General features: G+C 46.7%; 1 protein-coding gene across 1 annotated transcript in view; it reads left to right on the top strand.

Moving 5' to 3' along the window:
* Positions 1 to 16,447, top strand: part of LOC138582593 (endonuclease/exonuclease/phosphatase family domain-containing protein 1-like) — a 149,125-nt gene that overhangs the window by 11,737 nt on the left and 120,941 nt on the right. The window contains exon 2 of the mRNA XM_069654011.1: positions 9,509 to 10,342. Within this exon, the coding sequence (XP_069510112.1) occupies positions 9,513 to 10,342 (830 nt within the window). The 5' untranslated portion in view covers positions 9,509 to 9,512. The remainder of the gene's footprint in view (positions 1 to 9,508; positions 10,343 to 16,447) is intronic.

Genomic DNA, 16,447 nt, shown 5'->3' with positions numbered 1-16,447 from the left:
GGAACGAGCCCTGCCGGGTCAGAGGTCACTGCAGGAATACTTCCTTGCGGCTCAGCCCAAACAATGACGAGGGTCATTAGAAGTTTGCTGGTGCGGGAAAAAGTGACGGTAATTGCATTACCGCGGCTTTTCCCGCACCGCCACACTACAGGTTTGCTGATGGGGCTTACTTGATATACCTCCAGGCAAGAGCTGGAGGTAAATTGGGCCCCACTGCCACCAAAATCGCTGGTGCCGGTAATGCCGTCAATTCCCCCCATGGAGTCCATGGAATGGGAATGACTGCCTTTGCAAGCACATGGAATATCCTGGTAATACTGGGGGGGATACCGGCAAACCCATAATGACGCCTTGTTACCTGACCAGCCTCATACTGGATCAGTGCGCTTAAGCTCTCTTTATTGGTTTGAGTGCATTTTCCTTCAGACCCGCTGGATAGAAACACGTCGACCTTCAGATTTCGATGTTACAGCTGCTCACTTATGCATTTGGATCACCTTACAAGTCCGCCAAGGGAAATTGGGGGTCGGGGGGGGAGTCAAGTTGAATCCTGTACATCGGCTGTCCAGCTTCAGTAAGAAGAGGTGGCTGCTTGCAAAGTGCATGCGTCCAGAAAAGGATTATGAACTTGTGTTAGACATTTATAAAGGGTTGGGGGAAAGACCCCCCTTTATTCCCCATTAGGGGCAAGTTCCTTTGCTCAATCATAATGGACCATCGCCTATGGGTCGCTACAAGGTAGCTGACCCCATAAGGTCCCTCCTAAAGGAGAAAGCAGCATCAGCCCACTTATTGTTCTGCATGGAAAAGGCCCTCCTTAGCGGAAAATGAGAAAAGATCTGCGCAGACCTGTCCTTACCATGCCCAGCCAGTATCGCTCTCCTTCCCGGCCCCAAACGCAAGAGAACAATTTCTGACCGGTCTTTTGTTTTTTTTAAACCATTCAACATGTGTGTCTATGTTCATGCATTAGGAAGCGCTTGGATAACCTCTGCTAATTCAAATCCTTCAACTAACCCCACAGCGAGGATCCCGCCACGTTGGGCCCTCAGTACTGTATCCGAGTGGTGCAGGGTAGTTTGGGTGACTAACGCATCCTGAGAGTTCTTATCCTAGTCCATTTCAACTGAACAAATTTGACTTAAGCCCCAGATATCAGGGATTTGTAAAAGCAAAGTCCAGGACTGGAAAAGCGGTGTCCTGTAGTTATATGGTGCACCTATAAGATGAGAGGCTCCATGTCTTGATGTGGGGAACAGTCAGTCCAGGCAATCAGCAGTCCCAACAGAGGGCTGAGTGTGCACGCAAAAACCCCTAGCAGGCGTTGGCTAAGGCTCTGATTTTGCCTTGTCTTTTGGAATGGTTAATAAACATTTGGGTGACAAGCATTTTAAGTGTGGACTTTGGAAAGCTAGGACGAGCAAATTCCACATGAGTTACTGTTCAACTCGGCATGCTGGCTTCTAGGGGAAGCCTGATGGCAGTGAGGGAAAGGCTACGGATTCTAAAAGACGGAGATTTAGTACATTGGGGTAACGAGTCGGATTCAGTGGTGTGATGCAAATGTGCAGAATGCCCCGACATTTATGTGAGGTTGAGTGAGAAGAGTGGATGCGAGTGAGTGGACTATGTAAGGTGAGTGGGTTTAAGTATAATAAAGTATAATTTCTTGCATGGGAGTTAATGGGATTCAATAATTGGAGGGTGCATATCATGCAATAAGAGTGGAATATAAGTGGAACTGTTGTGGCCTAAGAAGAATCAAGTGTAACGTGTGTGCTGCGGTTTATAGTGACTTTTTCGACAGTCACTATTTCGAAATACCAATACGTGGAATCAAAAGTGGCGAAAACATTTTTTTCAAATGCCTTTTTTAAAAAAAGTTTTGGGGGGATCCCCCGCCAACCCCCCATTTAAAAAAAACAAAACATCTTTTTTTTGTTAACTAAACAAAACTAAACCCTATAAAATAAAAAACAATAAATTCGAAGAAAAAAAAATTCGGCACTTTTGTTTCTACATATTGGTATGTCGAAAAAATGTTTTCGACATATTGACTGGATACCATGTGCTGTGACTGAGTGTATTGGTGTGGCGTGTGCATGATTACATTTTGTGCCGTGTGAGTACATCAGATTTATTGAAATGGTGTGATGTAATAGGGGTTGAGGTCAATTGGCATGATGTTAATGTTAATGGATATTTGTACCGCACACTATTACCACCGGAGGGGTCCCTGGCGCTCTGGCGGCTCTGAAAAAGGGAGGAGTGGGTGATGAGTTAGTGGAAACAGGCTGGAAAAGTGCAAGAGAGCAGTGATGTGCTGTTGGCGGCCTCGGCCAGTAAGTCTGTTGGCTGGGCATGGGGTGTTTTGGAGTCAGTAGCCGCCGTGTGCTGTTGTGTGCGTGGTTTCTTTTGTTGTTGCAGTGTAGTGAAGTTTGTGCGAATTGCTGTGTTGTAGACTTGTGGTTGCGTTTGTTTAGAGTGTGAGAGGTGTATGCAAAGGGGGTAGTTTGTTAGTGGGTTGGTTAATTGGTTAAATGGCCTCGCTGTCTGGAAGCGAGGTGCTAAACATCCATATTCTCTTCAGGTGGGGTTGCGTGAGCATCTCTGCCACTCCGTCCAGATCTGGTGTTATTCACAGTTCCTTTCCCACCTGGTATCCACTCACGTTCATGACCTTGCTCATGTTGGCCACTGGCCGCCTACGTGGCACCTGTTTGTATGTGGGGCAGGCAGGTGTTTGTGTGTCCCTTCAGATCTGGCCCAGAGATCGTTCCCAATCTAGTCAATGCGCCGCATCGGTCAGCCAGGGTTACTCCCTCTATATGTGGCCGCTGCACAGTATTCATCATCTTTATCAGTTGCACATGCAAGCTACCACTACCGCTCCCAGCCCCTTTGGAACGTGGCAAATGCCAATGCTTGCAATTATGGCCAGGGCGACATCTGCCGTCATCCTCAACTCCCTTCAGTCAGTGGCTCTGCCAATGTCCACAACTTAGTTGGAGTGTGGCAAGTGCTAATGTTCACACAGTTTTATACAAGTATGATCTCTAGTAGCAGTTATGGAGCGGTTGAGGTTGTTATCTGGAAGTTGGCCAGGGATGCTGATTTCTGTCCTTATGGGTGTTGCTTGTGTCCTGTTCATTTTTGCGCTGTCTTTCTTGTAGTAGGGTTTCTTCATTTGGGTCAGGATGTTGTCGTTGTCCTAGATTTGCCATCCTTTTCTTTGTGTTTCTCGTTTAGTAGTTTAGTTTTTTCAGTTTGAATCTGTGATGTTGAAGAACCAGGTTTTTAGTGATTTTCTGAATTGTAGGTGGTCTTTGGTGTTTCTTACTTTTTCGGGATATTGTTCCAGGTTTTTGCAGCTAAGTGGGAGAAGGAGACACCCCCAAGTTTTTTCTTAAGGTATGGTTTTTGTTCCAGACGGATTTCGTTGCTTGATCCGAGGAGTCTCGTTGGCTTGTAGATTGTTAATTTCTTTTGTAGGAATTCAGCTGCTTGTCTGTTATGCACATTGTTTTGAAGGTGATGCAATGTTTGACTGGGAGCCAATGCAGTGTTTTTAGGGCTGGAGTGATGTGGTCTCTTCTGGATAGTTTGAGGAGCATTCTTGCTGCTGTGTTTTGGATTCGCTGTAGTTTCTTCAGGAGGTATTCTGGTATCTCGAGATAGAGGCTGTTTGCATAGTCGATTCTTGACATGATGAGGGCGACAATTGAGAGTGTTTTTGTGGGTGAAGGAGGGGTAAGGTAAGATTCTTCTTGCTGTGTGAAGGAGGAAGAAGTGTTTCTTGATTATTGCATTTATTTGTGGTTCTAAAGTTAGGGTGTTGTCCATCAGGACTCCCGGATTCTTTACTACCTTAGATGGCGTTGGTGTGGTTCCCATTTCCATTGGCCATGGAATATAGGTGTTTTCTTGGTTTTTGGATATAATCATGATTTCTGTTTTCCCTGGGGTGATTTTCAAGCTGTTGGCTTTCATCCAGTTAAAGACTTCTTTTAGACATTCGATTAGGGTTGAGTGATCGGCTTGAGTGTCTTCGATTTTGTAGATGATTTGGGTGTCATCTGCGTAGTTGTAGCATGTCATTTTGTATCTTTGAAGATTCTGATTACTGGAGTTTGGTAGATGTTGAAGTACAGTGGTGATAGTGAGGACCCTTGTGGTACTCCACAGTTGTTAACTCGTGGGATGGATTTGAAGGGCTTTATCCATATGGTTTCTGTTCTGTCCGTTAGGAATGATTTAATCCAGAGTAGTTAGGGTGTCATGGCTAACTGTGTCGAAGGCTGCGGAGAGGTCGAGCAGAATCATGGCTGACGTTGTGTCAGAGTCCGTGTTTGCTTTTAGGTCGTCCCAGATGGATAGTAGTGCTGTTTCTGTTCCTCTTGCGGGTCTGAAACCGACTTGTGCTTGGTCTAGCAGATGGTGCTTTTTACGTGTACTTGGGTTAATTTGTATACGCAGGTCTCCAGGAAATTTGCTGGGTATGGAATGTTTGAGATTGGTCTGTAGTTGGTGAGGTCTTCTACATCGCCACTTGTGTTTTTTAAGAGTGGTTTGATATATGAGAGATTTAGGAGGTTTCTGTAGTATTCTGATGGGGTTCCTTGTGCGAGGATTGATTTGTAGATGTCTGTTGGGCAGGGATCCACGGGTAACCCTGCTTTCTTGCTGTGTTTCACCAGTAAGACGAAAGCCTCTGCTGATATTTCGGGAAAGTTTTGGAGTTTGTGTTGGGGTTCTGTGTTTGGTCCGGTTGGTTGAATGTTATCGTTGGTTGGTCTGTTTTGTATGATTTGTCAGATGTCGTTGATTTTGTTCTTGAAGTGGTCTGCCAGTTCGTTGCAAAGTTTCTCTGATGGTGTTGGGGTGTTGTTGCAGCCTGGTGGGTTTCTCATTTCTTTATGTTGAACATTTCTTTTTGCGTGTTTGTCGCATTGGTGATTCCGTCATCATAATGCCTTCTCTTCGCCTTTTGAATTTCCTCCTTGTATGCTCGGATTTGTTTCGGGAGCAGTATTTTTTTGTCTGGGTTTTACTCTTTCATCCATTCCAGCTCCATATTTTTGTTGTCATTTTTCATGGCTCTTAGTAGTGGGGTGAACCATTTTGCCATTGCCCTATTTTCTGATGGGCTGAATGGTTTTTCTGGGGTGATCTTTTCAATTGTATCAGTGATCCATTTGTGTAATAGTTCCGCTTTCCCTTCTAGGTCAACCAGCTCTAGTTCTGTAAATGAGGGTTTGGGCATCTCCAGTTGTTCAAACAGGTTGCTTGCTTTGACGGTTTTCCATTTTCTTTTAGTGGTTGTTGTAAGTTTGGGGGCCTGGGTGCAGAGTAGAGTTGGTAGTCTGATGATGAATGGGATGATGAGATGGTCGCTCCATAGTATTTGTATCGTTGATGCCGTGGTGATAAACTTTTCTTTGGTGAAGATTGCGTCAAGGGTGTGTCCTGCCGAGTGTGTTGCCCCTTTGACCAGTTGTCGTAGTTTCATGGTTGTAAGTTGTCCAGTCAGTGAGTTTTGGGAGTTGGCATGACTTGCTTCAAACCAGATGTTGAAGTCCCCCAGGATAATTAGATGTTCTTGGTTGATGGCTATGTTGGTGATGGCTTCTATGAAGTTATCGACGAAGGTTGTTGGTGATGGCTTCTATGAAGTTATCGACGAAGGTTGCATCGTATGAAGGTGGTCTGTACACCAGGATGAATGTGATGTTGGTTTTGGGGTTCGCTGATAGGTGTATGACCATGGTTCCGCAATTGATGATGGATGTTGAGAGGTTGATCTATTTTTATTTTCAGATGTCCTTTGAATGCTGTTGCGAGGCCTTCTCCTTTTTTATTTTTCCTGTTTATTTTAAGGAATTTGAAGTTGGTTGGGAGGCAGCTTTGGAGTGTGATTTTGTAGTTGTCGTCCAGCCATGTTTCTGTGATGAATAAGATGTCAATGTCGTTGTCGCAGAGAATGTCAAAGATCTCAGTTGAGTGTTTGGACATGGATCTTGCGTTTATTAGATTGCAGTGGAGTTTAGAGGTGTGGTTAGATTTGGCCTTTTTTGTTGGGGTCGTCTTCTGGTTGGTTTTGGGATTTCCTTTCAGGTCGATCTCTAGTTGAGGTGTTGGTAAAGGTGCATCTGTGTCTTCGAAGAGTTCTTCTAGGTTGAGTCTTGGGTTTTTGTTTTCATCAGGTTCTTCTCCTAAGGATTGTGGGTGTCGAATGGAGGCTAGTCTTAATTTGGTGATGTAAGGTGTTATTGCGTCGATTATTATGTTTTAGTTATTTCTAGCGGCATTGTCTGTTCTTCTTCTGTGTGGTTTTGTTTGGTTGTCTGCTGTAGCTGATTCTCGCGTTGGGTTGGTTTATTCTGGTAACTAGTTGTTTGCGAGGTATGGAGTTAAGTAGAGGGATTTTTCCCTTCCCTCAGCGTTGGTTCGGTTGTAGTTCCTGTCAGTGGGAGTGTGTTCTGCAGTTGCAAGTCTTTGATGCTGTTCCAGTGTGTTTATTCTTTCTTCTCTTTTTCTTTCCCCTGGTACAGGTTGTTTGCGCAGCATTTTAAGGTTTAGAGTTGTTTTGATCTTTATTTGTTTGTTTTGCTTTGGTCCGGCTGCCTTGTGGTGTAGTACTGGGTGTAGGGAATTGTCCGCTAAAGTTTGGGTACTGTCTGTAGGAGGTCAGCTGGTATTGCGACTTATTCAGTCGCTGTTTTACGTAAGGTGGGGGAGGTTTGTTGTGATTATATCATTGGGTTAACGTTGGGTGCCCTTAGTATGAGCCTCCCTGGGCGAGGTTCACTGCAATGAGCTAACTAAGTGGGGTTAGGAAGGATAGGTGGTAAGTGGAGAGTAGTCCTAATGAGCGTAACTAACAATCACTGTGGCATCTAATGAGGTGAACACCCCTCATCAAAGTATCACTCTACAATAATCAGCCAAAGATCTCAGACTCACTCCACAGTGACGCTCTCTATATGTGAGTAGGTCGGTCACATATGAGCGTCATGTACAGTAGGAGAAAGGTCTGCAGTCAACAATGCTATTTGAAATAAGGCACTGCTAGATTTGGGCGTCCCGTATAGTGGGGGAGAGGCCTATGCCTGACAGATCAAATGGGTGCTGTGCTAAATACAGTTAGGTTTGAGATCCAGGTCAACCAATGAGTCTAATGCTAAATACAGCTAGATGCGAGAGTCCTGCATAGTGGGAGAGGGGCCTACGCCCAACAAATGGGTGTTGTAATAGGCATAGCTAGGTTTAATAGCGTGAAGTTGAGGAAGGGAGAAGAGGTGTTCAGCTAAGGTATTTTAGATAGATTTGCTAGGTGGTTAGGCTTCCAGGTTGGAGTTATTGCTCCATTCCCCACCCTAGGCCACTCCTACCTTACTGGTCCTTGGTCGTTTGCTGGTTGACGGCTGGTCGCTGGCTTCCCCTGCGGACACCTGATGACTTTAAGGAGCCGCCTCTGTTGGAGCCACCCTTTGCCTTGGTGCCGTTAGTCGCAGGGGCTGCCCGGGCAGAGGGCTGCCCTGGGAGGGTGGCTTATGACCTGATTATTGACCAATCAGGGGAGGCGGAGGGCTGAGAGGAGGGTGGAAAGGGGGAATGGAGCGACACAGAGGGGCTGGAGCGGGCGGGCTGCATGCAGGCTCAAATATTTATTCCGGATGGGTTTAGGGGCAAAGGAGGCGGTCAGGCCTGTCGGCGGGAGGGAAGCGGGATGCGGAAGAGAAGGTTGGGGAAGGGTAAGAGTATGCACGCGGGGCCTGAGGGCAACAAAATACTAAATTGATTGCCTCTGGAGGTTGATGGGAAATGCACCTCACCTGGGGTCCGAGGAAGCAGTGAGGGGTCCACGTAGGAGTGCACATGCAGTAATGCAACCTGTGAGCGGCACTAACCAATCACGGAGGGCGGGCGGGCGGGAAGCAGGATGCGGAAGAGAAGGTCAGGGAAGGGTGGGGGTAGGCATGCAGGGCCTGGGGGCAACAAAATACTAAGTTTATGGCCTCTGGAGGTTGCTGGGAAATGCGCCTCACCTGGGGTCCGAGGAAGCAGTGAGGGGTGCACATAGGAGTGCACACGCAGTAATGCAAGCTGTGGACCAGCACTAACAATCCACGGAGGGCGGGCGGGCCTGTGGGCGGGAGGGAAGCGGGATGCAGCAGAGAAGGTCTGGGAAGGGTCCGGGTATGCATGCGGGGCCTGGGGGCAACCAAATACAAAATGTATGGCCTCTGGAGGTTGCTGTGAAATGCGCCTCACCTGGGGTCCGAGGAAGCAGTGAAATTGTAAATCTGAGTGTTATTAGAGTTGTGTGAGTATGTCATTGGTGTGATGTGAGTACACATGCTTGACTAAGTGGATGTGCTTTTGCGGAATTGAGTGTACGTGGAATGATAGGAGGGGAAGTGTAATTGAGTGGAAATTGAATGATTTCAGCACTCATAAATGATGTGACTGTATGTGGGATTGTTGTGAGCTCACATCGAATTGAGTACAATTGGCTTGATGCTGGTGCATGTTGAATTGAGTGTAATTGGTGTGCTGTGAGTACTTGGGATTGAGAGTAATTGGCCTGATATGAGTCATGTTTTGCACAGGTGCACTCCCAACGAACACGTGTTCCCTCTTACCACAAGTGATTCACTTTGTGAAAGCACACCGATTTCACACTGTTCTTTTTCACACTGATCATTCTCCATACCAGAATGCAATACTCTGCCCACCTCCAGGCAACGAACGGCCTCCGCACCTCACTCGATCCTATCCTCCTTAACATGCACTGTCAGAGCAGCGACCTTGATTCCAACACTGTGGTGTAACCCTCAACATCTCATCCAATGTCTTCTTTTTTCACCCAGACTCTACCCCGTTGACACAATAAAGTTCCCTCTTATCTGAATCTTTTCACCATCTGTAAGAGCAAACTAATTTCCTCTGTCCCTAAAATATAGAACTCGCCCACTTTCCAGCACTAAAGAAGTCCACACGCTAAATCTCACTCACCTTTATAGTTCCAAACCTGCCACCATGAATATGTCCAATGTACAGCCTCTGATAGACGCCCACAACACATCATAGTCTGATGCAGGGGTCTGCAACCTGTGGCTCTGCAGATATTTTGCACTATAAATCCCATCTTCGCTAACCATTGACTACTGGATAGAACCGGTGGGATTTGCAGTCCAAAATATCTAGAAAGTCTAAAGTTGCAGACCTCAGCCCCAAACAGTGGACACAGTTACACTGACCCCTTTGGCAGCGTCAGTGCCCACTGGCTATTGCAAGATAAATTCAGGTTGTTCATAATGATCCATGAGCTGGGATCTCTTGAATTGAAATGTTTTTGATGATGTTGATGTGCTCATGCCAGACTGTACAGCGGGCGTTAGTCAGGATCCTCTGTTGTCAAGATACTGTTGCCGAAGCTTACTGTATACATGGGTCCCAGACTTTCTTCAGCAGCATTAATGATCACTGTTATCTGCTCCCACAGGGTCATGGGGCAGAGCCTGCGATGCCATCGAGGGAGCCGCCAGGGCACGCTCCGCTCGCTGAGGAAGAAGAAGCGACCTCTCAGCACCACCAGGCCCCTCTCAGACTCCTTGCTGGCTGGTTGCAACCAGGTAAACCTCAACATGGCCTCCGAGGAAGAGTTGATGACCCTCCCCGGTGTCAGCAGGGGGATGGCACACAGCATTGCTGTTTATCGCCACAGGATTGGTGGCTTCCGAAAGGTGGAGGACTTAGCTCTAGTTGCTGGATTTGGAGCAGAGAAGATGCAGCAGTTACGATCGGAGATCTGCGTGGGCTGTGTTCAGCCTGCCTCGCGTCCCATACAAAGCTCTTGTTGGGATCTTCCGTCATCCACCAAAGTGAATCTCAACACAGCCTCCATGGCTGAGCTCCTCCGCTTGGGATGTCTATCAGAGGAGCTTGCTCAAGCCATCTTGTCCTACCGCACTGGCCATGGAGCATTCAGACACTTAAAAGATTTGGAGAAAGTTGATGGTGTGAATGAGATACTCTTAAAAAAGATAGAACCCCATCTAACCATTTCCTTGCCCCGGCCCGCCACTGTCCATGGAGACCTGAACTGGGCAGATTTCTGTGAATCCCGCACTGGGCAACCTAAAGAGGGCAAGGTTGCAGCCAACGGTCCAGGGAGCACAGCCTTACAGGCCATCCAGCACACCCAAACCTTCACTGGTCTCTACGCAGGGAGACGTGTTTTAAGGGTGGGAAGCTGCACACTTCAGGGTCTGACACTAGTGATGGCAGAGGACAAGAAGCTCCGGGAAGAGCTATGCCTTGCCCTCCTGGAGAATGGGTGAGTACATGGAGCGAAACCATCACTGTGGGGGAAAGATTCCAACAAGAGAGGGTCTAAACTAACAGTGGTGTATATTTAAAAATCGAGGAGATCTACTTACCTGCCAAATCTAGCTGAGCGGGTGAATGAGACATGCATTGTGTAATTTAGTATGTCAGGGGGGTAAGGGGAGTAGATTAGTAAGGATGTTGATGTCTCATGGGTATGTACCTACGAACAAGGAATTCTCTAGGTGGATACATATATGTGGATGTTTAAGGAACTCTAGTACATTAGTAAAAACACAAGCAAGCATGTGAACGAATGAGTAGATTACAAAGGGAGCAGCCGGAACCAACTTCAAAAAATGTATTTAATAATAATGATGTATCTTTACACAATTCGGCAAAATATTTGGTGATCACCAGAATCTCTATTGCACAATACACAGAATATGTTGCAAATGGAAATGGGGTTAAAACTCAACCAGTACAATTGGTTAACCCTAGTAGTGATAACAGCTGCAGAATGTTAACAAAAATCATGAAATGTTTATTTGCTAAATACAATGGTCCTGATTAACATACAAAACGTTTTTCAATGGGATTGCGCCATTGTAAAAGGCTTTGATAAATTAGGCCCAATATATTCAATGAAGCTCCTTTTATCAATATTGCTTAAGGCAGAGACAGTGGCCAATGCATTTCGGACACGCAGATCCTTCATCAAATCAACAACACAAAAATCCATCCTGAAAATCAAACCTCTCTGTGCATATATGCAACACAATGTGTATACAAAAGTTTAAATGTATGCAGTGGCGGCCGGTGAATTTTTTAAGTGGAGGAGCGTAAATATTTCTCCCAGAAATGCCAAAACGACCGAGCGTAGCAAGGTTGCCCAAACCAATCCAGAGGAGTTCGGGGTAGGGGGGGGGGTTATCCCCCTGAGAATCTCTTTTAAATAATGGGTTAAAATGGTGCATTTTAGAGCATACTTTTTTTGTGAAAAATTGGGTAAAAAGCCAAACAGTTTGCAATTGGTTTTGTAGGGTAGCTAATGAAAAAATCCAATAGATGCACATCACCAACAGTGCACAGGAGCATTCCTCCAACACTTTTTCGTGACGCCTTTGCCCAAAATATGTGTCATTAAAAACATTTTCACACTGGCTGTGCCCATACATTTTAATTCTGACTGCACTATTATACCCTATTATTCCCATCTAAGATACTCATGTCTGCTTTGTGCATAATGCCAGCAATGATACTATAAGAAAAAATGTCCATGTTTCTTATGCCAAGATATGGCAGTATCCCCTGCAGATGGCTTTTTACCATTAAAAATACATCTCAAAGTATGGAAACACGTCCAAACTGGATGCACCAAAATGCCAGTCTAGCTACATAATAACACGTATCATGCGTGCTTTTTCAAAGATAACCAATACAAAATGTCATGCCACAGTACAAATAATACCTCTGATCATGCTTGCTTTATCAAAATTGCCCAATACAAAATGTCATGCCACAGTAAGAAAGGTCTAGACTGATTGCATACAAATATGATATGATATGATATGGCATTTATAACGTGCATATACACAAGTGTTTTAAGGCGCGACGAGGCAAGGGAGGGGAAATAGAGGGAAGACAGAGACAATGATCCTACTAGGCCAGGTGACATTGAGATTGCGCAAGTGCAGGGGAGGGGGCAGGGCTAAAGTGCGGGGGTGAGGAGGGGACAGTACAGTACATAGGATAACAATAAAATAAATAAATGCAATCAATAAATAACAAGTGCGGCCAGCTAGTGGCAAGTGTAAGGGTAAGTGCAGACATCAGGGGTCAAGTGCTAGTAGGGGCTGTAGGGATACAGAAACAGTCCCTGAGTGCAAGGGTTGCCAGGGGGGCAGTGCAGGTGTGCAACTAGCGGGGAGGGGATCTGGGCCCGAGATCAGAGGGTAGCCAGGTAACCAGTGCAATTTCAGATTCAGTCTGGGGATAAACAGGGGAGAGGAGGAGAGAAAGTAGAAGCAAAGAGGAAGGTCTTGAGGTGCTTCCGGAACCAGAGATGGTTTTCCTCAAGTTTCAAAGAGGCAGGGAGGCTGTTCCAGAGGGAGGCCCCAGCAGAAGAAAGAGATTGACCACCAACTCGCTGTTTGGAGAAGCGACTGACCCTGAGGGTGTTGGAGGCGGATGAGCGAAGAGCTCAAGACCGAAGATATTTAGGAAGAGAGAGTTGAAGGTTTGAGGTCCCAGACCCCAGAGGGTTTTGAACTTAATCCTCGCCGCCACTGGAAGCCAGTGCAGGGATTTCAGTCCTGGAGAGATACAATCCCTTGGCTTGAGGCCAAGGACAATTCTTGCAGTCCTGTTTTGGATGAGTTGCAGAGGGTGCAGAGTAGAGGCAGGCAGATTTAGAAAGAGGCTGTTGCAGTAGTCCAGCCTAGCGAGGACCAGAGCTCTGGAAACAGTGAGCTTCTGGAGGAAGGAGAGGAAAGGAAGAATATCTCTGAGGAGGTGCAGCTGGTAGTGTAACTTCTTAGAGACGTCAGAGATGTGAGCTGAGAAGGAAAGAGTGGAGTTAAAGATGACCCTGAGGTTTTTAGCTTCTAAGGCTGGCATTCTTTACTGGGCATACTGTGAGAATTCGACCATCTGCACGGTGGGTGTGCACTCACTTGGGCTTTTTTTAAAATTTTAACAAAATTTAATGATGTTAGATCAAACTCTGGAAAATGTGTGAGGTAATCTGCACACATTTTCCTATGCTCACCTCACAACATACACATAGGCCTGTGTTCTCTGGGTAGATAGAGCCTACAGGCACAGTCCTCCCTGTCATATTTAGTTGGGATCTGACAGGTGGAGTACATGATTCATCTCAGAAAGGGGCAGGCTAAAACCTTCCGCCTGCCATGACCAGCCTAATTAACTATCAAAGGCCCCATGGATCAGCCCTGTCCTATTTTGTAAGCACTGCAGATGGTGGCAGCAATTAACATAATTAACATACTAATAGCGTATACTTAAAACAGGCCCACATGGGGCCTGACTCCAGAGGCTAAACAAAAGACAGGAAAACCCCAACAACCTTTGATATGCATCTGTGTCAATCTGAAGCCAGATCCCGCCTCTTAATATTGAGTTCAGTGACTTGTCATGTCTGGGACAGCTGTTTACAGTAGTCATTCCCACAGGTGGACCCCATTTAGAAGGTACGAGTATGTGGTTTGGAGCCAACCAAAAGTCTGGTCTCACCAGAGCTTCAAAGGAAACCTGCAGCTTTAATCAAGAGCCACAGAGAGCTCAATTAACCAGAGATACCCTTTGATCCACAACAGACAGGAAGATGGGTGGGACTTGGTGTTACATGTTTTCACCCCTTTACCTTTTCTGTTGCAAAGCACCCTGGCTATGACCTCACGCATACAGGAGATTGTTGGTGGGGACCCAGGATTGGTTCATTAAGGTAGGCTTAGCCTATACCAATCACTGGGGCCCATTTGGCTTTAAAAGAGCGTCAAGCCCCTCTTTTGGCAGATCATCTGAAGACTTCACAAGGAGTAACAAGAAGAACTCATTTGGACCCTGCTGAAGCTACAGTCTGCCTTGCAGCTTCTGCCAGTGATGGAAGATCAGGATTTCCAAAGAGGGAATCAAGATACCTCCCCTAAACATTTCCCAGGGAACATAGGGAGATACTGAATCCAGAGGACACTCCCGCAGCTCCAGAACCTATACCCAGCCAGCACAGAGCATCCCCTTCTAGGCTCTGCAAGCAAGCTTCCTAGGTGGGAAGTGCCAGAGAGTCTCTGAACCAAACCCAGGTCAAGGCCAGTGCCTGCAACACTCTCCTCAGCTTTGGTCCGTCCGCTTTAAAGGACTACAGAAGCCCAGTGAAGAAGCTAGCAGGAGTGCATCGATGAGCATCAACAGGCATCCGCTTTAATGGAAATGTTCGAGCCAGTCGAGCCCCTTGAGCTGCAACCGACTGCACCGCTGACTGTTGTCATGCCGCAGTCACTAACATCGTCTGAGATACGTCGACCAGTGCTTCAGATCCACCAACCAGAACTGAGACAATTCCTGACCCTGAGCTACCGTGTAGGCCCACCTGCAGCCATCCATCCAGCCTCCCTGTCATATTTAGTTGGGATCTGACAGATGGAGTACACGATTCATCTCAGAAAGGGGGCAGGCCAAAACCTTCCTCCTGCCATGGCCAGCCTAATTAACTATCAAAGTCTCCATGGATCCGCCCTGTCCTTTTGTGTAAGCACTGCAGATACTGGTAGCAATTAACATAATTAACATACTAATAGTGTATACTTCAAACAGGCCCACATGGGGCCTGGATGCAGAGGCTAAACAAAAGACAAGAAAACCGCAACAACCTTTGATATGCATCTGTGTCAACCTGAAGCCAGCTCCCACCTCTTAATAACGAGGGCAGTGACCTGTCATATCTGGGACAGCTGTTTACAGTAGTCATCCCCACAGGGGGACCCCATTCAGAAGGTACGAGTATGTGGTTTGGCGGCAACCAAAGGTCTGGTGTCACCAAAGCTTCAAGGGAAATCTGCCGCTTTAATCAAGAGCCACAGATAGCTCAATTAACCATAGATACCCTTTGATCCACAACAGACAGGAAGATGGGTGGGACTTAGTTTTACATGTTTTCACCCCTTTACCTTTTCTGTTGCAAAGCACTCTGGTTATGACCTCACGCATACAGGAGATTGTTGCTGGCGACCCAGGATTGGTTCATTAAAGTAGGCTTAGCCTACACCAATCAATGGGGCCCATTTGGCTTTAAAAGAGGGTCAAGCCCCTCTTTTGGCAGATCATGTGAAGCAGGGGAGTTGCTAGGTCTGGAAAAGACCCAGGGCTATGCTGATGTCGGAACTGTTGGGACTCGGGGCTAGCTAGTCTTTTGGCTGTAGCTCCTGAGATTCTATCCGGGGCTACAACCAAAAGATCAGGGGCTATAACCCCCTTAGCCCCCCCTAGCAACACCCCTGATGTGAAGACTTCACAAGGAGTAACAAGAAGAACTCATTTGGATCCTGCTTAAGCTACAGTCTCCCTTGCAGCTTCTGCCAGTGATGGAAGACCAGGATTTCCAAAGAGGGAAGCAAGATACCCCCCTAAACATTTCCCAGGGAACATAGGGAGATACTGAATCCAGAGGACACTCCCGCAGCTCCAGAACCCGTACCCAGCCAGCACAGAGCGTCCCCTTCTACGCTCTGCAAGCAAGCTTCCTAGGTGGGAAGTGCCAGAGAGTCTATGAACCAAACCCAGGTCAAGGCCAGTGCCTGCAACACTCTCCTCAGCTTTGGTCCATCCGCCTTGAAGGACGACAGGAGCCCAGTGAAGAAGCTAGGAGGAGTGCATCGATGAGCATCAACCAGCATCCGCCTTAATGGAAATTTTTGAGCCAGTCGAACCCCTTGAGCTGCAATCGACTGCACTGCTGACTGTTGTCATGCCGCAGTCACTAAAGTCGTCCGAGACACGTCGACCAATGCTTCAGATCCGCTAACCAGCACCGAGAGAATTCCTGACCCTGAGCTGCCATGTAGGCCAGTCTGCAGCCATCCATCCAGCCTCGCTCACGGGGCTGCCTGCTGCCTGATATCTGCAGCTGTCTCCCGTCTTGAACTCTGTCACAGAAGCTGCAAAGCGCTCTGAAAACGACTCTACACTGGCGAGCACCAAGAATTTCTACAAGCACAAGATATATTGTGATTCTGTCCCCCTGGTGACATCTTATGACCCATTGCTCCCTTTGTGCTGAAACCAAGTATCCTTGAACTATTACGATTAATTAAAGACTACCCTCCTGTGAGTATCCAGAGTCCATCCCTTTTCTTTCTTGAAACTGTCTCTCCTCTGCATTCCTTCACAGGGTGGGTTGTATTTTGGAGTGTGCTACAACTGTCTTTTGAATAATAATAAAGTAGATATGTGTATACAACCTTGACTGGACAGTCCCTTTTATCATTGGGTAATAATTATATTTTCAGTGTGTTGCAACTAACCAATGATCCACGACCTTGCAGAGATAAGCCTGCCGTTACGTCCACGTCACCCAAATTGCACAAGGAAGTTTATA

The sequence above is a fragment of the Ambystoma mexicanum genome, chromosome 1p (assembly GCF_040938575.1).
Source record: "Ambystoma mexicanum isolate Mex_15411 chromosome 1p, UKY_AmexF1_1, whole genome shotgun sequence".
In the NCBI taxonomy this organism is placed as follows: Eukaryota; Metazoa; Chordata; class Amphibia; order Caudata; family Ambystomatidae; genus Ambystoma; species Ambystoma mexicanum.
This window is presented reverse-complemented; position numbering and strand designations above follow the sequence as displayed.